The 24507-nt window shown below is 37.1% G+C and overlaps 2 protein-coding genes across 2 annotated transcripts in view; one reads left to right on the forward strand and one right to left on the reverse strand.

Annotated features, from left to right (window-relative positions):
* Positions 1 to 6628, forward strand: part of GNAZ (G protein subunit alpha z) — a 36028-nt gene extending 29400 nt beyond the window's left edge. The window contains exon 2 of the mRNA XM_085305806.1: positions 6267 to 6628. Coding sequence (XP_085161932.1) covers positions 6267 to 6611 — 345 coding nt within the window. The 3' untranslated portion in view covers positions 6612 to 6628. The remainder of the gene's footprint in view (positions 1 to 6266) is intronic.
* Positions 1 to 21836, reverse strand: part of RSPH14 (radial spoke head 14 homolog) — a 95060-nt gene extending 73224 nt beyond the window's left edge. The window contains exons 1-3 of the mRNA XM_085305807.1: positions 21564 to 21836; positions 19590 to 19692; positions 19294 to 19412 (exon numbers count right to left, since the gene is read on the reverse strand). Of these exons, the coding sequence (XP_085161933.1) occupies positions 19294 to 19412; positions 19590 to 19692; positions 21564 to 21762 (421 nt within the window). The 5' untranslated portion in view covers positions 21763 to 21836. The remainder of the gene's footprint in view (positions 1 to 19293; positions 19413 to 19589; positions 19693 to 21563) is intronic.
* Positions 21837 to 24507: the final 2671 nt, after the last annotated feature.

Genomic DNA, 24507 nt, shown 5'->3' on the forward strand with positions numbered 1-24507 from the left:
GATAGATATTCACTAACGACAGCTCTTACCTGACAAATGGCAGGTGATTAACTTTTGGTTTCCCTATACTCTAGACTTTTACTCTATCTGGCCTAATTACTGTAATGTTTGAGTGACTTTTCACAGTGTCATGCATAGTGTTCTACTGCACTTTCAGCAATTTATTGCTTAATTGCCCAGAACCATGTAGCTGAGATTTATCYCTTCAGTTTTGCTCCCACAGAATGGTGCTTATCTTCTTCCTAAAATAAATGAGAAATATCTTCTAGGATTTTGTGATGCTCTACCCTGACTGAATCCTAACCCTGACTCCTGTCCTCTTTATTGCTAGTTTTCTTTTTTGTAGCATTGTATATTTGAACTGCTTCCCTTATTTTTTGCATTACTGCTGATTTTCCATTTCTTATAAATGTATTGCTTTTTCTAATTGTCAAAAAAATTGTTAAGCAAATTAGCTTTCACTTTTCTCCTGCCTGGGCTATTAGAAAAAGAATTTCAACTAAGGTTCTTTCTGGCAGGTTTTTGCCTTTCTTGATAATAGCTGCCTTCTTCTCTGGTGTTTTGCTGTTAAGGCTCATGATTATGAAAAATTATACAGCTTCAGAGTGTCTTAAAATGGCTCTGGAACAGCAATGCCAAATCTATACGAGCATTTACAAACTGGTTTATCATCAGTTTAGCCTAGAAGCACTTTCAGGCAGGGCATTATCAAGATCCTCTGCCTATTTACTACTCAGCTTTGTTCCAGCCACTATGGCTGTACTTGAGAAATATAATTACATTTAATAAATGGCCAAGAGTGTGTTTTTAGGAGGCCTTCCCATAAATAGGAGAAAATAGGGATATATACTTCTTCTAGGGGAACAGAAGGACTGCTTGAATTGCCACGCTAACACTGTAGAAGCCCATTGTTCTGTGAATCAGCTGGTCTCCCTTGGGATCACTCAGCTCTTAAGTTTAATAAGCCTTAAAGGCTGGTAAGTTTAAAGAAAAAAMCAAAACCACTTTATTCTTCATTTTCCAGCTCTAATAAGCATTCTTCTGTCTTAAGTTGTTAATCAAACTTTGAGACCTTATAGAGCTTGAGGGAACAGCAAGAGTGGGCTCCTTTAAAACRGAAAGCCGAGGGTAACTGCAAGGCAGGCAGTGGCAGCGACCTCAGTGACAAGCAGCACAGTCCCGCAGTACCACAAGAGGAGCAGAACAGCTCCGCTGCAGAAACCAGCTTCCACTAACCGTCCAGACTGCCAGACAAGTCCAGAGGAAGGAGGCAGTTCTGACATTAAGCCAGGAAGTCGAGTCAGCGAGCAACACGGCAGAAACACAGGGGATGGCAGAAACGTAGCTGCAGTGTAAGGTGGGCAAAGATCAAGGGCGAGTGTCTGAGCGGGTGCCGAGTCAAAGTGCCGGGAGTCTCCCAGCAAGTCTCCTCACAGCTTTTCCCTAGTTATATGGCTGCACCCTGTCAGAGCTGATCTTGACTACAGGCATCGAATTCTCACACAGGGCAGTTTCCATTTTGATGAGACATTTTAGTCATGTAGACAGGATACCAGCTTAGCGTAACAAACATTTTTGCAAGACTATTTCCCTAAACTCTGTCCGGAACAAGGTAGCCTGCTAGCAGCTCTTTTCTTGCAAAAGCTGTGGAATAAGGAGGGAKTGTGCTTATTCCAAAACAACAAGACTGTTACTTTTTTTTTTTCCCTGCCAGACTACGGTTTACATCAGTCAGTTTTATGAACTGACTCCCTCAGTGGCCCTACCAAGAACTGTACCAGCAAAACAGAGGATGCAGCATAGGCAGAAAAGTAGACTGTTGGGATAGGGTTATTTAAAATGCTGCTGCTGCTAACAAATGTATCTGTAGTTCTGCCTTAGCTTATATGCCACTCCTCACTGTAGGCTGCATTTTTCTGAATCTGAATAATCCTCTACATTGTTTTCTCAGTTGCATTTCAAATGTCTTCCTTCCTTTTGGTTTCTCTTCTGTACGCAGGAGTTTCCTAATATTTTTAAAAGCTTAAGTCAAACTTTAGCAAAAAACCTATTTTCCCACCACTCTGAATGAGTGACCCCTTCTTTGTCGCTAGAAGCCCTTTACTTACACTTACTTTCCTTATAGTATTCAAATTTGCAAATCCAGTTTGCGGTTCTTGCAAATGAATTTAGAGTCTTCACATCAATCTTTATCTTTTGTCCAGTTCCTTATAGCTCTCTTCTTATCCTTTCAATCTTTTTTAATGTATTTCCTCACATTGTTCCCTCTTCCTGAAACATCTGGTATCCTGAGCTCATTCCGTATCTGCTTCTATGTCTGCCTTTGTGGTCTGTTTAATTTATATTGCATTCTCTTTGGACAGACACTCTAGTATTAATTTTCTGGAAAATGTTGTGCACACTGATGCTACTAAGCGCATTTTTCTTAAAAAGAAAAAGAGAGAAGAGTAGATGATATGCTTTGGAATAATATCTAAGAAGAGAGAACAGAATAAGAGTTCATCTCACTGGTGAGATACTGTTTTTCTACTGGGGAGAAGCGGATGAATATTTTATATAGAGGGGGGAAAACTGAAGGATGAAAAAAATTCTGAAAGTACACTTCATAATTTACATGTTCTAGTATGTGAGTTGGGAAAAAAAATACTACCTTTAATCCTTTACAATGTCCAGCCCTGCAAAATCCTTGCATATATTAAGGTTAAATCCATCAGTTTAAAAATTAATATACCACTTCTGGGTTCTGCTGCTTTTTTCAGCAACAAGAATTTTCCTTCCTTTTTAACTTGTCTCTTCCTGGTATGTTCTGGATAATCTTGATATATTTTTCCACTTATTTACAGAATTTTATACCTGTCTGTGCAAGAAATTTCTCTTGGAAGGCGATAAAGCCAACTAAGCTCTGTAAACTCACCTTCTTCCTTCTTTTGCATATACATATTCTTACACATACACATTTTTACAAATACTTCTCCATTCTCTAATGATGTTGCTATTACATCATCTGTAAGATCATCTGGTTTACAGTAATTTATAACCATCAGTCATCTAGTAAGTGTTCATTACATTTTATAATTTATGGAAAGGTTTAACTCTCTGTTTTTGTTCTTGGACCACAGATTCCAGTTGAGGACTTTGGCAGCAGAGATATACGGTATTATTATTCACTACAAAATAGAGTAATAAATGCAAACCTCTTAAAACGCAATATCCTGTTGGCATGAGTGTTCTGAGAGATGGCCAAAACCCTACATTAGCTCTAAAATGTTCTTTTTCCAGACAATTTACAGCAAAAGCATTTCAACTGAGCTAATGATTTCTTGCATGGTTTTATGATCAGTTCCAAATTCAGGGAAGGAAAGAAAAAGGATAATTATTAGGTAATACACCTATGATGTTTTCTGGATTATTTGTTGTGTCAGGATTTGCCTCTGAAAAGTAATAAATAAATCCTCAAGCAAATTTTTAAGGCACGTATTTACAGAATTTTCACAGTTTAAGAAAATCTATCTTTGTCCATATATAAAGCAGGTTCATGTGTCAGGTGACCTCATCTTTGTAAAGGCAGAAAAAACAAATGCAGAGACCATATTATTTTGCTCATACTTCAGCATCTTTTAAGAGGCTAGTGAGCAGGACTTCAATATGGCTTATACTCTGCTACTCTTGCAGTGCCAGCCATCAAAGGGTGCCCAAGGGGCTTTGGGGGCTTTTAAAATAACCAGAAGCTGCCAAAGCTCTTGAATACATTGTTGTTGGTTTGATCTGTAAATACAGAATTACTCAGATTTTTCAAGCCTTATTTTGGGATAAATGTGGTACTTTCAGCATGGATGTTTCTTAATAACTGAATCCATTTATGAAACAGTCACACCTAAGAAYATTGTAGAAAATAATCTAGGAGCAGTAAAAAATCACGAAGTTGAACTTAAGAATGAAATGCTGTTGCAGGAAACACAAACATAGTACTAGTATATTATAAGCAGGGATACAGCATAAAAGTATGCAAAATCTATTTCCACAGATGGAGCACTACATGCACTCTCAGGCCTCGCATTTCAAAACATAATTGAATCAGCTGAAAAGAGTCCAGAGGAAAAAATCTTTTTGAGGCCAAAAAATGAAAACTTGAATGAAAAAGTGAACATATATTGATATGCTGTTACTGGGCTATCTTACCAACAATATTAATAGATATCAAATGATCGACATTACTGAGAGAAAACAACAAAGAAAAACCTAAATGCCTCTCAAACTGGAATGAAAATTTTTAGTATTGCATTTTTCAAACTTAAAATTCTAAAATGTAGTATTTTGTACAGATACATTTATCTACTTTGACTTTGCAGTTATTCATAGAGTTCCCAAGGTTCCTATATTCTTTAGGTAATCATTTTTTTCTACCCTTTAGCCAAAATTTGTCATAAGAATTTGGTCACAAACAGTGCAAGACTTGTATTGAGACAAACTTCCACATTCAGTAACTTCCATTGGAAATTACTGATTTAAGTGAACTTTATAAGGTAATGTGGAAATATACAATGAATTATTCCAATGGATATGTTTAACACCTTTCCCACTGTTCACAATGCAGTAAAATATTGCTGTATAGTTTGATAATCTTCGGGAAATTTTCACAACAGTTACACTTCCCAGGTACGAAATAGTTGAGAATGCTTCAGTGTTTTTGACRTTTCAAATGGAGTGCTCCTCTTACRTTGCTTATAGTTCTCTTTAACAACATAAGCATTTTTGTTTTCACTTGAAGTAAACTGAAAAATTCGAGGGGATATCTCAGAATGGATATTTTGGGAGGACTGCAAGATAGAAACGCTGTAGTGATAGGGTGAAGTTAATGAAATAATCAACAAAAATATTGCATGAGAGAATATTTCTATTGCTTTTTGAAGATATGATTATTACTTATCTCTTGTGGCTATTATTTTCACAACATTGTACAGACAGAAAAATGCCTTCTTCATTTGTATCGTATTTTTAATAATTTCCTGGATTTATCAGGAAAAACTATTGCTGAGTATTGGAAAAACCTGGAATGAATCCTTGGCGTTTAAGTGTAACGTGATGTTTATTAAAGTTCTCCTAAATATCAACAGAATGACTTGTTAAAAAGGATCTTCTTTAAAGAGAGGATATGAGTATACAGTAGAAATTTTTCCTGTCAGAGAGGTATCTGACTAACATTATGATGTTGAAATGCCTAGGAAACTTAATAGAAATAAAGATCTAAGTTGGAATATGGTGGAAAAAATGGCCTTTAGCATAAATGCCTATGATTAACACACTTCCTTTATCTACTTTTGGCAATAATTAAGTGATATTTATTTTAATCAACTAGAATATTTTCCCTTTCTATTCAAAACATTATGAACCCCCCTYGATACTCAGCCTTGCAGCCAAATGCATTGGTACCATGGACAGCTCCAGTGGCATCAAATACTTCAGAGCTGCACGATACGGGGAGTAACACTGAAGAAAGCATAGGCTGGCCGTTGACTTTTAACAGACCTTTTTGACTTCACCACTAGATTGCCTTTTTTTTTTTTGGGTCATCCTAAAGTGGTCATCAGTGGAATTGCCTGCTGATCTGAACAGGCAGATGTTAACTGTTTTGGCCAAATTCAGCTTTCACCAGTAAGTATACAACATGTAAGTTTTCCCACACACCAAGGTAAAACGTGGCCCTTTTTCCTATGTATTACTACAAGCTTATTGTTATACTATGAGGAAAAGTAAGGTAAAAAAAAAAAGTCTGAGTATGTATGGTGTGCTAAACAACAAAACAGAAAGGGAATATTTTAATGTTATGATTATGCTGTAGTACTTCAGGCTTTTTAAAAAATGTTAACAGAAGAATGTTTCTATAGTATGAAATCTTTAGTAATGAATCATCCTTTTTATTTAAAAAATTTGTTTATAGTGCTAATATGATTTTGAACACAACTAAGTTCTCCAAAGTTACACCTATTGTTTCCAAATCCTCACCTTTAGACTTTCCTTCATGGTTGCCAATTATTAAAARTATATAAACTAAAGGAAGAATTCTTCTTTGGTGAAATGCAGTATATCAAAAACAAGTGAACTAGGTTCCTGACATTGCATGCTCAGGTAAGAGGGACGGTCACCAAGCAAAACAAAAATTCTTTCTAAAACCAGATTGTGCTTATTAATGAAAATAACATATTCTATGCACTTTCCACACTTACATTGAAATACTATTACTGATATTGTTGTTTCCTTCCCTATAGAGTCGAATGGCAGAAAGTTTGCGTCTCTTTGATTCCATTTGCAACAACAATTGGTTTATCAACACTTCCCTCATCCTCTTTTTGAATAAGAAAGATCTGCTGGCAGAAAAAATCCGGCGCATCCCCTTAACAGTCTGCTTTCCTGAATACAAAGGCCAAAACACTTATGAGGAGGCAGCAGTCTACATCCAACGCCAATTTGAGGACTTGAATCGCAACAAGGAGACCAAGGAGATCTACTCACACTTCACCTGCGCCACTGATACCAGTAACATCCAATTTGTGTTTGATGCAGTGACAGATGTCATTATTCAGAACAATCTCAAATACATTGGCCTCTGCTAGGAATCCTTGGGCTTAATCTGTTTTCCTGAAGTGATAAAAAAATGGGCTAACCACCTCCACTTCTAGTGGAATAAATGGGGCAAAGCTTAGAAGCCCAAGGAGAGAAAAGGGGAAATCTGATGTATGTACACAGATCCTCTTATGCCCCCTTAAGCTGCCACATTATTTTTCACAAATACATGTTTTGGAGAGTAAAAACCTCCTCTCCAAAAAATACAACTCCTTCCTGCCCCCTCCCCTAAAAACATAAATCCCAAACAGAAACAAAAAAGAGATTGAGGCCTAACTCTGTGGAGATGTTTTCCCCACAGTCACTGCACTTTTATTCCATTTGTTTCATTCCATTTCCTACAGTGGGAGTGTTATCATAGTCTATGTAATAAATAATTCTTCATCCAGTTGTCCTAAAAATCATTACTGTCATGAAGATATAAAGCTGGTGAGTGAGAGATGAACTTGTTTGCAGGAGGTGGAGCACAACGGTTATGTTAGGGAGAAAAGCTAGTTTAAATCTGAAGCTACAGAACAGAAGAGTTTAAGCAAAACATTACTTACAGTTGTAAAGAATGGGCATGAATCCACAATACTGGTACACACAGCCAAACAGTATAAACACACACGTAATGTATACACATGCACATGATTCACAGCATATACCTTGTACACACTTCTGCTTTACTTTGCTGTTTATCATGGACAGCTTGCCTGTCTAAGGAATTGTTGGTGCATAACTGTTCTGTGATTTCCAACCTGACTAGCAGCCCCTTTTGCTCTTTAAGGCTTCAAAATATGCAGCAAAACTATACAAAATGAATCTATGATAGGCCAAATCAAGGTCAGTGTTTCTTCTACTGGTAAGGAGTTTTATACATCAAAACAGTCTTCTTTTACATCTTTTTTTTGCCAAATCTTGTGGTGTTTCACAAAAAACAAACTCTATATTTAAGAAGTAGGTTAGTGTTCCTTTTTTAATACAGATACAAAAAAAAAATCACAAGACAGTTTTTTAATTATTGTTGTAGTGTCTGCACTGCTGAGTGTGAAAGTTGCCAATGGACAATTCTGTTCCACTGCTCCCAATAAGTTCTGGGAAATACTGTAATATTGTAACAGACTTCCCAAGAAGCAGGAGTCATTGAGATTGTGTAGTATATAGCCTCCAAAGTCTTYTTCTTTTGGTTGGGTTTTTTATTATTTAAAAAATGTGATGTATTATTAGAAGGTTAAAGGTGAGCGATCTGAACAATAACTAAATGTCTTGATATTTCAATTTAATAAATTATTTACAGTTTAGTGAAGTTAAGGAAACTGAAGAGATGCATTCCTCAGCTCCAGGTTTCATCTCATAAAGAAACACTACTGGATGGAGTAACATTCCAGCAAAATTAAAGCAAGTTTGAATGCATAAGAAGCTCTGTGGGACTGTACTGGAAAAACTCAAATGGATCATAGAGACCTAAGTCTTTGGTCAGTTGATTCTTTCCCCTGCCATAGAAAAGACTTCTTAAAGACTTCAGTGTAAAGTTGGTGTGTAAATATATGTTTGATAATTGTAAAGCACATACGTACACAGATACACGGACACACACGCACACTGGAAAATATCCTTCTACTCTTGTTCCCCCTATGTACTATGATTAGTGCAAGAAATCTCAGCCAAGGGCTCTAAGAAATTTAAAACAAACTGGTTAATAACATCAACATTAAAATTGTCCACTTAAGAAAAAATAAATAATTCAAATGATACTGAACTTGTCTATAGCGTGTTCATTAATTAGTAGTATGATATAATAGTTACTTAACTGGAAAATGTTTGTGAAGTTTTCATTCATTTATGACAGATTGATGAATGTGGTTTATTTGCTCCGGATCTTTTTCTTCAGTTCAATCACCAAAATGCAGCATCATTTCAGTTTTAAGCAACTGAATTTCAGCAACTCAGTAAATTACAAGGGAGGTCTTCCTTTTCAATACCTTTATAAATTATGAATTAATGTTATGGTGAATCTACAGGAAAGAAACTTCCATGGTATCTGCAAGATGCTTAGGATGCCCACCTGCACATTGCCGTACAGAAAAGGTACTTTGCAACGATGATTTTTATAACATCTATGCCCAAAAATACATGACTAGATGTAAGCACATACATAAATTCTTAATYGTGCCTGAAGTTGGTCTCATAAACTTCTATTTAAAAATTGAAAAAATTGAAAAATCACTCCACATTTTTGTACTACTAAACTCTCACTATGAACATCTGTTTAGCAAGTGTTTTTGAAACATCAGGCTTAAAAAAAAATCTAAATATTGTTTAAAAGTGCTCATATAAAGAAGTGATCTGTCAGCATAAGTCTTATTGACAGTTTGTCACTGAAGTTCACTTGAAAATTCTATCCACTCAGAATATAGCAAGGTTCTTTCAGAACCTAAATCTTTAAAAGCCTAGATTCTTTACAACTATTAGATTCTTCACCACACTCTAGCAATCCATAAAATGTTCACTTCCATTTCCACTGAGTATGCACCAGTTTCCAGAATGTTTGCAGAACTTTTTCTCCAATGCCAGCCACTATTTTGTTAAGAAACTAATATAGCTGACCATCTTACAACGTACATATAAGAATTTCTCCCTTAATATTCTAAAATCCAAGATTAAGATTTTGCTGTCACTCTTTGTTTAAGAACTGGTAGATAATAGCAAACTGGATTTATTGTCTTCCAGCATGCTAGTTTCTTCTACAAAACACTGCAAGGAAAAAAGCCTACTGGGCAGCTCTTTGCATTCCTTGGTAATCCATTTCAAAATTATGGATATGAAAATTCCAGAGGGAATGAGTATATTTTCTGACTTCTTAGTCCAATCCAGGATAGTCTTTCCTAAAATAAAAAGGAATTTAGATCTAAAGCAATCAATACTTAATCTGAAGCCTAGAGCAAAGCCAGCAATATAATCAGTTTCTGTATCCCCAGCCAAACAAGATGTACAAACCACAATCATAAACTGAAGAGGAACTGTAATTCTTGTAGAAATAGTATATCAGTCTGATAGGAGGCTTTTGCTTCATGTTTTCTCCACTCATAAAAAACCCCACTTGTTAGAGGATGTTAGATATTTAAATCCCTGGAGTTTAAGTAGACTTTGACTTACAACATTTCAATCCTGTTTATCATTTCTGAGATCTGACAATGCCTAGAGCAAGTTTCATTCTTTTGTTTGCTTCTGCACATTTTTACCAAATGCATCAGAAAGACCTAATATTTTTCCCCTTATATTTAAGGAACCTTCTTTTGATCTGTTTGAGGATATCTACAGTCAGTCAAGTCAATCCCCTTTTAAGCAACATGGAAGCTCAAGCTAATAGAAATCTTGGACTGCCAAGAAGACTATAATACACTTGAGGGATAATCATTTTCAACTTTATTAGGGTGCAACCATAGCCAAAAATATTTTCAGAGGGACAAGACATAGGTTAAGACTTTCAATAATCTTCATTCCTGACCTAATCAATGATGGGGAAATCCTATCTATTTTGTAATGTGATACTTTATCCCTGCCCTGGAGCTGTGGGGCCCCTTTAAGCATGCCCTTCTGACTGTTACACCTGAAGGACAGAGKCAAAAGAGCCAATGAGGCAGCACCTCGGGAGTACAGAAGGCTTGGCATGCCTCATAGGGTCTATTTGGTGCTCTCATTGGCAATTAGAAACTACCACCTTCTGCTTGTGAGACGTGTAGTCAGGCTGCTTAACTTGGTGAGTTTGCTGAAAGCTCTACGTGCTGATGATTGCTAGTACAGGATACTCTAATCTTAGTCTACTCTTAGAGTGCTATTGTTTACTTAGTGACTTACAGAGCATTTCCAGTCTAAATTTCCTTCTATGGTGTAATATCACATTGCTACCCACTTGAACTGTTCAAAAAATAATTCCTTTGATATTGAATGAAGTGCTACTACTTGATGGTATGTCTTCCTTCACCTCTAGATTTCTTGGTATTGTAGCCATTTCAGACTGGTGAGAGAAGTGACAAGAAAACACTGATCTTCACTAGACCATAGCTTCAAAGTAATGAAGCTGAGCAGGAAAAGTAAAAATAAAAGTGCAGTCAACTTTGTGGGGAGATAAGAGACATATCATAGACATTCTATATAAAAATGCTTTAATCAACTTTGAAGGTCCTTTCAACAGAAGTATTATAAGCATCGTACAGTAGAAATGGAAAAGCTTGGATACTTTACCAAAGAACTAAAGCTATTTCGAAGGAAAATTCATGTTTCTCACTCAGTGGAGATAATAGGGAGAAGAAAAACTGAAGTACTGCATGTCACTAAATGTTCCCAATTAACAAAATAGTAGGAATAGGGAGGAATAAAGCAGTAAATTTTAAGGTTAATTAATTAATTCACACATACATGTTCTCTTAATGGCAATTCCTTACTAATAACTCTCTATTCATTTAATCCCCCAGGATGTTTTTCATTTTAGTATTCTGAGTAACTCAGGGTTACTTAGTTACTGTCTTCTATCTGAAGAACTGAAGATGTTAAAATGAATTCAGTTTTACGGAGAAGGGAAAACAATTTCACTTTGCAGTGTATTTAAAAAAAAAACAAAACTGAGCCATGGAAAGGTTAAAATAGGAAGTCTTTGCCAAAGACAGGTGTTAAAATTACATCCTTTGATTTTAGTCTTCCACCTGGATAAATCATGCAATTAAATTTGCATCTATTTTCTTAGTTCTCAGGTTTATCAGTGATGCAGTGCACTACCACCTGAAAGAACTGCACTACTGCAGCTGGGATTTCACTTCACCTGGGCAACAGTGACATTCACAGGAGAAATGTTCATCTGCTGCAGTAAGAATGCCATCTGTCCTGTCATCATTTGCACTTCATACAGCAAAACATATTTCAAAGGGAAAAAATGTATCCTTAAACAGTCCTTATCCATAGATTTCACAGGTTATGATTTCCTGAAGATAGAATAGCAAGAGACACTTACAGTGAAGTTAAAGAAATTTTATCTCTTGGACTCTTCCCAAACAGAGCTTCTGGCAAGCTGAAAAACCTACAGCCCCACCCAATCCATCTCAATCATTGCCTAAAAGGATCAAGTAACCTTAAAAGAAAGGAAAGAAAATGGGTAAGAATTGTTAATCTTTGCCAATGTTAACTGTATCTTAGTGAAAGATTTTCCTAAACGTATTTTTTGTTTGTTATTGGCTATGTGATTTATCATTACATAGCACCCCTTGAATAATACTGTTGCATATTTTCTTGCATCTTAATTATTTTCAGAAGGAATGAAAGCTTTTCCATTAATTTCTCCTGGTGGATATTCTTCACCCTTCCCTTCTCCCCCCCCCCTTTTTTTTCCCTCTCCCCTCTTCCATTAAATACATACAACTATTTTATTTCTGTCTGTCTTCTGCTCATTTTTTCCRGTCACTAACTTCTTCTTTTCTCTGGAGAAGCTATCCCTCAGTGTCCTTCCAGTATCAGTGGATGTTCCTACCCTTCGTTTAACAATTCCAGTTTCATGTTATTTAAGTGGCAGATCTTTAAGGTAGTTTGTGCTTTGTTTTTCAAAGGATACAGAATTTGCAAAAGGAYTTGCAAAAGCAACTAAAAGACAAAAAACTAACCATGTGACCAGGCACCTATTTCTGAGACTACACAATAGATCCAGGTCTACAGCCCATACATTTAGAAGTTCTGGTATGCTTTAGAAAAAAACAGAAAAATCAGTTATGATATCACTTAATGTGATCAACATTCATGATTTGCACTGGCATAAACAGTATAATTTTATGATTGCATAATACTGAATCTTCTGAAGTGTGTGTACAGCATTAAATATAGGAATTTGAAATGGTTTGCAAGAAGTGAATTCACTTAAAATAATCACACTTTCCTAAATTACTCCTGTTTGGAGAAAGACCAAGTGGCCTAGTGCAATATTAACTGGAGCCACCAGCCACATCTCAATTAACAAAACCAGTCACGCTTCATGTCAAATGCATCTACAGGTTATGTTCCTTTTTGTCTAGTGTGGTGCATGCCGCTTTTCAGGCCCTGAAACTTTCCTGTGCTGTAGAAAACATGAGAAGTTTAACTGAGGAATACTGTAATAGTTGATTTCCTCCAACTGCTACAAGGTGCATTCTATCTGGTTATCTGGAAGCAAGGTGTAGCAAAATATGCCAAGAAATTTTCTTTCTCTTTGCTGATTGAAGAAGGCTGAATTACCAGGCAGAGACAATTTCTCTAGCTGTGTCTGTAATATGTCAAATGTACTACCTCAGATTTCGTGACTCTTGTTAGCTACTGGAAAACATTTGCCATTCTCTCTGTTAATCCCCCAAATTGTCTCTGTTCATAGTGAACAAAATAAATTAAGCACCTTTCTGTTTTTCTTCTGAGTGGTCATCTGCATGTGATTCTGCTCTATAACAACACAATTCTGCTCAAGGAATTATATTCTACTCCTTAAATACAGGCATATACATCTTCATATATGTTGAAAGAGTTTTTATCCAAATAAAAGCAATACATAGATAGCATCTGTGAATGAACTTTAAGAGCAAAACATACGAAATGTAATTCTTTCTTATATGATCATGTATCTGTAGTATATAGAGACTGTAAATGTCTAATACTATTAGCCTCTGTAAACCACAGGGGAAAAGGTTCAGAAAAATGAGGTAATATATACATTATACCCAGAAAATGAATTGTGACTCACCGGTAAGAAGTTAAGATCTCTCAACAGCACTCCAAAATGTACTAAAATGGACCATTTCTATGGCTCAGAAAAAGATTGGAGGCTGTCATATCAACAAAAATAATCATACCAATGTAAAATGCAGAGAGGCAACAGGGAAAAAAAAAAAGGTAAGAATATGACTGGAAAACAAAGTAATCAGGCAGTAGTGTTAATGCTTATTAGGTAAGAAAAGTGCAAGACATTAAGTGTCCAGATTGTGAAAGTGACAAAGAAAAGGGTTGATGTGGTCTTTTTCTTTAAAGGTAAGAAAGACACTCCCAGGGCTGAAGTTAATAGTTCAGAAAGGGTATACAAAATGGAAATGAAAACAGCTACCTAGAGAGGGAAGAAAAGCATAAACAGGAGCTTTGCTAGGTCAGGGCAAGATAATGATACACTTGAATGTTGTTATGGAAGTGATGGATGAATTTCTTCATAGACAAAGATGTTGTAGGAGACAAAATCCAGTTAAAAGTAAAAATAATTTTTGGCAAGTGAAATTGGAACATCTGATTTAACCATAACAAGCAAATGGCCTAAGGATTCATTTGTCCATCAGCCTTTTGCAGGTCAGACTGAATGCTAGAATCTGAAACATAGAAGCAAAGAGGCTCAGAACAATGCATTTATCCAAGGGTAAAGGCCTGAAGAGATGCTTTCGCATGCAACATGCTAGCTCAGTGTCTACCCCACTGATCTTCCAGACTGTACATATCTGGCAGGCTGAAGGCTGCAGACATTTTTCTATCTATCTTTCCCCCTAAAGATAGATACATGTCAAAGGGCATGTATGAAAATCTGGTCTATAGAAAGCTGTACAAGACTAGCTTAATCTAGTCAGTGATTTTTATTCTGAACAAGTCTTGAAGGCTTTTAATAGCACAGAAACTAACAGACCAGACAGAGGTGATAGTCAAAACGTGTAGTGATTTCACAGTGGAAGAAATTAAGCTTTAGAAAAGAATTTCATCTAGAATTTGAGCAAACTATAAAACGAAAATACTAGAAGCATCATGCTCAGATGTGAATGTAGGATCAGATGATAGAAGGTTAAATTCTGCTTGCTTCACTCATGTAATAGTCCCTCTACCTTCACTTTTATTTCTCAGAAGCTGAGAAAAAGTTGAACTTTTTCAACTTTTTCAACAGTCATTCACCACTCTGAATGACTACAGAGTGCAATTGCTGCAAATGTTTTAGGATTGAGCCACACGTTGAAAATTAACAAATATAATGCAAATAAATGTATTTTTAAAAGATCTGGAATATCAGGTTCCTAGTAAAATACCTCTCTCTACTCAGAATACATTTAAACAGAAATTGTAATGGAGGCACTTGATGCACTGAATCTTTCCACATAACTAATTTTATAATTATGTAAGTCTCCTTTTTTCCTACTACCAGTTCCCTTTCCTGCTTTCTGGAGACAATGCTCCAGAACTGTTCCCTGAAACAAGTTACAATGTTACTACTTGGAGAACCTGATTCTTCTCTATCACCTCATCATCGCATGTGATGATACATAGTCCCTGAAATGGGGAAGGTGAAATGGGAAAATAAATTTTAGCTCAAGAGAAGCTTCACTCAAAAGCAGCTGACTCTCAGAGAACTGCTGTCTTTTTGCAAAGATGCACAGCTCTCACCGAGCTGGGACTGTAAAAGGAGTTAGAAGCAGCTCTCTGTATGGCAGAGACTCCTGCTCACTTAAGAGTTGTTAATCACTTGCCTTCCAAAGGCCAAATCTTGAGAAGGGACACAAATACATCTGGGTTTCAGCTTTTGCTGAGCTCTGAGCTCAGCAGGTGTAGGCTAATCCTTCCACTCAAGGAGGCAACTTGATTTCTCCTTGCATAGTATAATCTCACATTTCCTTGTTTAACTAAATTGGTATCTTACAGCTGTGAAAGGTGGCAGCAGTTCCCCTCAGGGGCTCCTGAACCAAACTGGTATATTCAGAYACCTGCAGGGACTTAGAAGGAACAGTGGTAGTGTATCTGTCCCTGTTCCCTAAGTGGCAGTATGGTGTACCATCACATATTCTGCAGTTTGGGCAATGCATTTTGGTTTAGGTGGAATTTTTAAGAAGTAATATTTTATGTTTTGGCACCATCAAGAGCCACTTTTGCTGAGTGCTACTGTTAGTCACTGAACAGAAATGACAGGTCTAATTAAATGCTTTCTATGTTACCTTTCTTTTTAGTCCTTGCTTTTTAGAAATTGCCAAAAAATTGTTTGAACTGTTAATCCCTGCAGACAAGCCATTATTTTCAAATTGGGCTCTGCTCATTTTAACTGAGTATTACAGTCTGAGGTACGGTGTCACTTTACCAGACTTACCTTATAAAAATTCAAACACTGCACTGCAACTAGTCATTACTGTTGCTGCCAAAACTTCCAGCCAAGTCCTAAATAAATTTCAAATTATTCTCTAAAAACAGACCCCAAGGTAGCATTAGCACATAGTTCCATATAATCAATTATGAATGCAGTAGATTTAAAAAAAGGCAAGTGATCTATGAAATATCTTCAACCTCCATTGAATTTTTAACTGTAGTCAAACAAAAAATCCTGAAGGAACTGGACTTTAAACAAGAAAACAAACAAAAATCTGGCTACAGATCTAGCATGAAGTCTGAAGTGGCTGCAATAGAATTACRTTGAAAGTATGTTTGACTGAGTGCRCATTGACTGGCCTTAATTTTATTAAATTCCGTATGAATTGCAAACTGGAACATTCACCTCAAGAAAACATTAATTCACAAATCTAATAATAAGCATATAAATGTTGTTAATATACACTAGCAATAGTGGATTTAGAAGAAATATAAATTAAATATTTTTCCTATAATCTGCTATGACCTTCCACTCCTTGCTGTTGCCAAAATAAGTATTTCTTGCTAGCTTTTGAAATTCCAGCTCGCACCCCACAGCTCTAACTGCACAGTCATGGAATTTCAGTTCAAATCTGTGCAGCCCATTTAAAAAGCCAATATAAAATTATTAAACTTTAATAAAGTTACTTAAAGTATTTTTTTCCATTAACCCTTCCAGTAAAGGAAGGGGGAATTAAAGAGGGAAACCTCAGGGTTAAGTGGTTGTTGTACACTAGCTTTTTAGGCACAGAATTTAGTACATCACTAATTATTCAAGATTCTAGATCACATGTGCAATAATGGCTGTTTATTAAATATGTGCATGTATTTGGTATGCAGCCTGTGCACAACAGTTTCATACAAAAATAATTGCAAGAGGTTGCATGTCATAGAAAAATGCTAGTTTGCAACATACRCACAAATGAAATCTAATACATGCAATTTCAGAACTGGCAAGGGGTTCCTTGTGCCTCAGTTTCCTGGGTGTCCAAATTTGAACACTCTGAAAAAACTTTAATTTCCTCTCAGGGCCACATGAATAGCTTCTTTTAATTACCTTTCCCCCCCTACAACTTTTTTGTAGGAGAAACGTTTTGTCCTCTGCTACGCAAGTTTTCCGCTTACATAGCTAAACTTTCAACCTACTTAGTATACACTCAGAGTTAGGGGAGATGGAACCTAAAAAGAGGCAAGTGTTTAAACAATGGTAGTTGAACTTTGCATTCCTATGTTTCAAATTCTTATCTAAAAATATAGTGTACAGCAACCACTTAACCCTGAGGTTTCCCTCTTTAATCTGAAACCTTTCTAGTCAACTTAAGGTCTGCAGCACGGACATATCTGGAAACTATCAGCAAAAGGAGACAAGTGGCAAGCTTCTGCATCCAGATGCATCTGAAGGTTAGAATTAAAATTAAAGTTCACTACAGCAGTGACTGAACAGCAAGGCTTATTACTGAACTATGCAGTTCCCAAATGACTAAGACTACCACAGCTGGTATGGATGGGTGGCTAATGATTAATAGTGACCTGGGAAAAATCTAGCAACATTTATTTCTACTAAGTTTTATTTTCCTCCTGTAAGTTTCTTTCATGATCCACATATTCACAAGAGGCTATCTATATACTTGCATAGGTAACTGACAGATTTCTCTGAAGACAATCAGATAGGTCAAAATATACTAAAACAAGTCAAGTCACTGTCTCATTAGAGCTGAAAATCTATAAGATGACTAGTGAAAATAATTTAAAAGAAAATCTAATTTTCCTTAGTGATGTTTGTGAAGTTATTTAGCCCAATATATCAATATCCTTTATATAGATTCAATTATTTAGGACTTTAAATGGTTAAAAGCACATAAAAGTACATGTATTTTTAAGAATTTATGTATTCTTACTCAGGAAGGTTCTAAACATTCACTCAACTCTTTTTAAGCACCAGTAATGTAACAGAAGTCYTCAAATGAGGCATTTCCCTTGAATTTTAGTAACATGGCTTTTTAATTGACAATTTCCTGAAGCTATAATTTTAAAATTATGATGTTAATCAGTGGAATTGTAATATAATAGTCAGATTAGAAAATTATTAAAATTATAGTTTTAGAGTCTGAGTATAAAAGTAACAGATCATAGTAAATTCCTTTAGCAAGTAAAAGATTTAGAAAAATTATGAATATATGTAATAAAACTACAGAAAGCATGTAAAAGGTATAATGACTTATTCTATTCTTCTAGCAAGTCAAAGACAAACTCTCAGCCTGTTTTCCTCAACCTAAACTGAAGGATTTAAAATTTAGATGCCTAATTCTGATGTAGTCAACCTAGCTTAGCATCATCTCACTGGATATAAAGGGACATCACCAGAGCACAGCTCACCACATCTTAAACTAAGCACCTAAGCTATGTCAGATTTATTGCCCCAGGAGATACTGATTTGTCTCTGCTGGTTTGTCTCCCTCTACACAGTGAGTGTAGGATGACTAGCTTAATTTGACATCTGAAATCAGGCAAAATGAATCCACTTTTAGCTTCATATACTACCACTTAAGTATATTTAACAATATTATCCAGCATTTGATTCCTAAACAATATTTAAATTAAAAAAAATTTTAAAAATGTAAAAGCAAACTCCTTCATTGTTCCTTGCATTACTTTCAATTTTTTAATTTACCAGGTGAAAGCAACAGTGAAGGTCCAGTAAGAAATGTYGCTTCTGAATCTGATGTTGAAAAAGCATTAATCCTGAATCCATGGAATACTGACTGCAATGGACAGCGCCTTTAAGTGATCATTTGTAGCCTGTTCTAGTGCTTACGAGGAGCAGGGAAAGCATATAATGTATTTCGTGAGACTTGTTCTTCCTGACATCAAAAAAGCTTTCTACAAACCTGTTCAGTCCTCTGCAAAGYTCTACATGCTGTGAAATTGGAGCACCATGATTAATACCTAAACATCATTTTGAATTGAAGGGGACAAAGTGAATTTTTGATGTAAGATTCTGAAATACAAACTCAAGGGCGCAGGCCATATAATCTGTATCTTCAGGGGGCAGCCCTTACTTGTGTAAGACCTAAAAAAAATTAATGGATCTAGCCTTAAGAATGAGATTTTGCAGGATCAAGCTCTAAAAGAAATACACAGGCAGCACTATTCACATATGTATTATGTTAATACAGGGCCTTTCACTTGTTATCTATGCGCAGGCACTCTAAATATTTTGGCCAAGTGTTCTTACTGTTATTATACAATTTGCAATTTGTTTTAGAAGTGCAGCAACAGTGCTAGACAACATAGTTGTCTCCAACCATGAAGAATAAAAGAGATTTTTATCTCTCAAAGTTTCCCAGTAAAATCCAAAGAATAGCCTCTCAAAGGAAAATTAACTAAAGAGAACTAAGATGAACAAAAATACAAAGACATTGTTTTAAAATGAGATTTTGAAGGAAAGTGGAAAAAATAAATCTGGGGAAAAATATTTAGGGAAACAGGTAAATTCATTTATCTATTTTGTCTATTTGAATATTTAAGTAATTAAAAAATCCCTACCTTCAGGTAATTTTGCCATCATTTCAAAAGTCTGATGTATGTTCTTCCGACAGATATCTACTGGATCATCCAACAGCTGAGCCAGGGCAGAAATTACTCCATTTTGTATAAACCCATGCCTACAAACAGCATTGGAAGAGGGATTTAACTAAGCATAACAACTAAATATTTGCCAGACGTGTAATCTTAAATACTATTTACATTGTACCTATCTTGCCRAAACTTACTCTGTTGTTTCTTCTCACTGAAATTGATTTGTTTCCATACCATTCAGTAAATGCTAGAATTATACCTACCTGCCAACATTATGCATAGCCATTATGTAGAGGACTTCTGTTGATTTTTGTCGGACAGTACTGTCATGATCAAGCAGCAAAGCCTTCAGGTTATCCAAGAATCCTACAAAATACAATAGTTTATTTTAACATTTCTTACCTTCAGCATTAGTTCAAAATAGCAGTGATCATTTTTTATTTCACAATACAAAGGACAAATAATCAGAGAGAATTCTTATCTTGTCCTGACTGTCAAACCCTCAATGCCATACCTCAAGTAGGGAAGAAACTTGACCTACTGCCAAAAATCACATGCCATAATTCCTCAAATATCTTAACATTAGAATAAAAGTTTATCGATAAAAGCTTTCTACAGAACTAGCATCCCTAATTGTCTGATCTGACAATCAGAGAAGATAGTGGAAAGACTCCACTGAATTAATTTTGTGCTGGAGCATACCACAAACAAGCTGCTGATTTCTGTATGAAGYGAACTCTTAATCCTGTTGCAAATAATTATGTAATAATCTAACTCAAAAAATAAAGGTACACTGGCGTCTAAACCTATTCCTGTTTTTAAAGTACAAAAGTGTGTGTTTGCAGGATTGATGCCTACATTTCTGTAAACTTTCTTAGGTGTAACAAAGGCTGTGTAGAAGCATATAACCTTGATTTCCATATGCAGCAATATATTTGGTAAAATTGATAAACCATTAAGGGCTATACATGTAAACAGGAAGCACCCTTGACTGCACTGACAAAAAAAATTATTCTCTCATTACTTCAGCATTTACTGCTAACCAAACAATAACTCTACTTTTTAATGGTTTATTGCTACCTCTTATCAAAAAAAGAGAGGGGGGAGGAGGGGGGGGGGGTAAAAGGAGACATAAGTGGTGGCAGACCAGGGGATTTATTTAATGTTACATAATGAGCTATGTAGATGTGCAACAAACTGAATGCTAAAAAGTGTTAGGATAAGCTTGTATGATTTTTTTCCGAAGCACTGAAAATTGGTAGTGTTTGGATATAATCCTGACGAGTAAGATAAATTCAGTTATATTATCTTTTATCTTTTTCTCCTGAAGTTCTACTGACTTCTTTGATATTCTCATTCTACACTCACTAAGATACTTTTAAGAAACAATTTTAAATAAACAGCCTTGATGAATAATCAGGGATGAATCCTACAATGAAGTTGTATGTGCCATGCTATCCACTGCCAAAGGAAAGAAAGGCAAAAGATACCTCCACAGATTTTGCTRAAGAATTTGTAAACTTGATTGATATATTATTGTATTCATTATTAATTAAAAGGTTTATCAGTGTATATTACCTAATATTGTAATGTAATCTGAGATGTGCCTGGATGTCTGAGATATTGGCTTAGACCTTTCCTTCAATGAAAAGCTCCACAGAGGCCTATCGCACCTTTGAGTACCCTACACACAAAAAATCCAGGGCTTCGAAGGAAGATTCTTCTGTCACGTATGTATTAGAAGAATGTCTAATGAAGAAAAAAAAATACTGGCATTTTTGCCATTTTTCCTGCTCTAGAATAACCAAAAGATTTTTTCCCCTTTCTAACAATAATACACATTGTAGTTTTATGTTTATGGAAAAATGCATTAATAATAGGATTGGAGAACATCTCAGGTAAACAAGATTGGAGGTTTATAAATTTGGACTAATTGGCTCTTTTTTTATTAGTACCTCTTAAGATTTATCTAAAATTCAGAATACATGCAAGGAAAAAATACTCAGCATTACTTTTATATTTAGGGTTTTATAATCCTAGAGTGAGCATACTCTTAAAATAACAATCATGTATATGACATAACTTTCYTCATCTTTTTAAGGTAAAACATGTGGAGATTGAAAACAAAAAATATGGCTATTTTGTCATCAAAGACAATGCAGGAGACAAGAAAACATGGCAAAAAAGTACAGCTTTTCCCCCTGCTGTGTCAGAGTTTGACATCAGAGGTCACTTACCTAGGTCTATCGCCTGGTAGACGTTTTCTGGGTCGTGGACCAGATCGCAGAGGGCCATCAGCGCCCGCTGCCGCGTCAGCAGCTCAGGGGACTGTAGCTCCTCGTTCAGCTTGGGAAGGGCCCTCTCCCCAAACGCAACTGGAGCTTTCGTGGGATCTATATCCGGGGGCAGGCTGGCTGAGATACGAGCGTGTGCCATCCCGAGCTTCCCTGAGCGGGATACCCCGGGAAGATTGTACCTGGTGACAGGACAGTTAACATACCAAAGAGACAACCCTAAACTGACCAGTGCTCTATGCCCCACAAGAGCTATTTTAGGACACAGTACTTGCTGGACAGCCATAAAAGAAGAGGCTGGAATGATGCATGAACCTTGGCATTAATGCCTGTCCATCAGCTGAATTGTCTTGTCTGGTTTAATTTTCTACCGAAAACTTAAAGTAAAAAAACCAACCAACCAAATAAACAAACAAAAAAAATCCCTTAAAGTTGCAGTAATTTGAGACTTAGGTGAGGGGAAGGAGGTTCTTTACCAAAAAGTTAATGTCCTACAGCAGAGAAGGAGCTCAAAATAACAATTTTAAAGCGAAAGCAAAATTCAGCCTTCAAAAGGCATTCGTTTAAAAGCAGTCTGGTTCAAACGCGCCCTCGGGGGTCGTTAACGTTTGACAGACACGGTGGTGCTTGACCCCCTCTTCCCTCACGGCTCAGCTGRCAGAATTACGCACCTTGCAGTTTTCAAAACTACTGAACAGACATTACAACTACAACGTTAAAACTTAACCACGAAACAGCAGCGTTTCTCTCTCGAAAACGCCCCGAACTGGCTAAAGAGAGGCGCCCGGTCCCACGGCGCTGCCGCCGCCTCAGCGCGCCSCGCTTCCCGCCCCACGGCGCCCCGCACCTCGGCCGCCGCCCGGCGCGCCCGCGTGCTCTGGTCGCCACAGCAACCAGCTCCTTGCGTACGCCCCGCTCCGTGAATAAAAGCCGCGCGGCCACGTGCTCCTTTCCCTCCACTGGCTCCCGTCTTGCGTCAGCGGCGTAACCAACGCCGTCGCCGGCGGCTGTTGAGCAGGAGTAGCGTCAACAGCGTAGTTGGTGAATGGGAGCTGAGGCCGCTCCTGGCGTAGGAGGTGGCGGGCGGCCGGGGCGCTGTGGTGGCGGGCTCGGAGCGTTGGACTGAGGCAAAGCCCCTGCGAGGCGAGGGGAGCGGGTGGGCGAAACGCCGGCTTAGGGCTGCGGGGTGCAGGCAGCCTGAGACCTTTTCTCCGCTAAAGCAAGGAGCGAGGTTCTTTTCCTGTCCTCCTTTTTAAAGAAATTGCGTGGAGGAGGTTGCTAAGGGACAGCGGGGCGCACAAGGAGGYGGTCTGCGCACAGATGGCGAGCTAGCCCCAAGGTAGCCGGGCTGGTGGGGGCTGAGCGCCTTTGGGCCTGGTTTGCCTTCCTGGTTTCTCCAGAATCTCGCTGTAAGCAGCTAGAATGCCTAGGAATGGCTTCCATTTACATCAGGGTAGCCTCTCTGAACTGTATTAAAGATCTGGCCAGGCTTTTTTTCTGTGACCTCATTAAAAAGTATAGTATTGTGCACAGGAGCATGTGGTATTGCAGTGCTGATGGCCCGGCCTCAGGGTGCTCTGGGTTCTTGGGCGTGATACGGCATCAGGAGAAAGCGTCTTCGAGCAACTCCTGCTGCGAAAGAGGTTGTTTTGCTCCTCTGTGCAAATGCAGAAATTGCTGAGATATTTTTCATTATGTTTGAGTAACAATTATAATAATCAGAGTTCTTAAACAGGATTTTACAAAGCCAAAGTCAATCAGATTAGTTGGATTAAAATAAAACACAGGAAAGGATTCTGGTTTGTTGAGCATCAAAATGCATAAAGGAGAGATTGCTGCTTTAAAAAGTATTTTCAGGAAAGCACTTATTTTCTGTAGCACTTTAAACATTATTTAAAGTAGAGGTTATTGTAATGAAATAGACTTTCACTAAATATGCAGTTGTAAAGCTTCCTCCTATTTTTCAATAGGAGTGTGAACTTCTTTCAGTGTAGAAGTGGCAGGAGAAAACCAGGTACTTCTCTTGTCCTTCAGTGGTAACTGTGCTCGCATCCTTTTGGCAGGAGTTGTTCTGTCTTGTCCTTCACCATAGCTTTGAATACTGTTCTTGGCTAGTAGCCATGACATTAACTTACTTTATGTGCAGCTTCTGAATGTATTTCTTAAATCTTTTATYGATCCACAGAAGCTGTTGATGATACTGTTCCTGCAACACTGATGTAAGCGGGGGCATGATGCCATGGAGACAGTGTATTCCCAGTCCTCTGTGGTGACCGAGTCCCCTTCAGCTCTATAAGAAAAGAAAATCTGGATCTCAGCACAGATAATTCCCRCTATTTTTAGCAGCTATGTATTTCTTAAATGAGTGACCCTTTCCACTAATTATGCAGCCAATCTGTTGATTCGGTAACTTGGAATATGTTTGTGTGTGAGAGAGAGAGGCAGAGAAAGACAGATTTTAGGTTAGAAACACTAGGTGTTTGTAAATGACCCTTCTGTTTAAAAGTGTTTCTGTTTGGTTACCTTGGTCCCTACTATACTTTGCATTCATTGAGATTAGTGAATTGATTTTTTTGCAGTTTAATTTATAAAAGAGCTCTAGGAGACAAGTAGTGAGTCAGCCTATGTACACAATTTGACTTTTTACATGCTTTCTCCATCCTTCCTTAGTTCTGGATCAACATATCCCAAGCAAGTTAGTGTGAAACTGTTACCAGTTGGCAGGGTTTTTCTTTTCAGAACTATTATTATTCTCCCCCCTTCCCCCTGCTTTTGAAATTTGGAAGTTTAATTCATAGTGTTTACAATTAATCTAAAACACAGGAGAAGTAGGGATGAGAGCATGGAGTCTAAATTAATGAGTTGATTATCAACACTTTGCCAATGC

The sequence above is a fragment of the Rhea americana genome, unplaced genomic scaffold (genome assembly GCF_003343005.1).
Source record: "Rhea americana isolate MKP2758 unplaced genomic scaffold, rheAme1 scaffold_227, whole genome shotgun sequence".
NCBI classification, from domain to species: Eukaryota; Metazoa; Chordata; class Aves; order Rheiformes; family Rheidae; genus Rhea; species Rhea americana.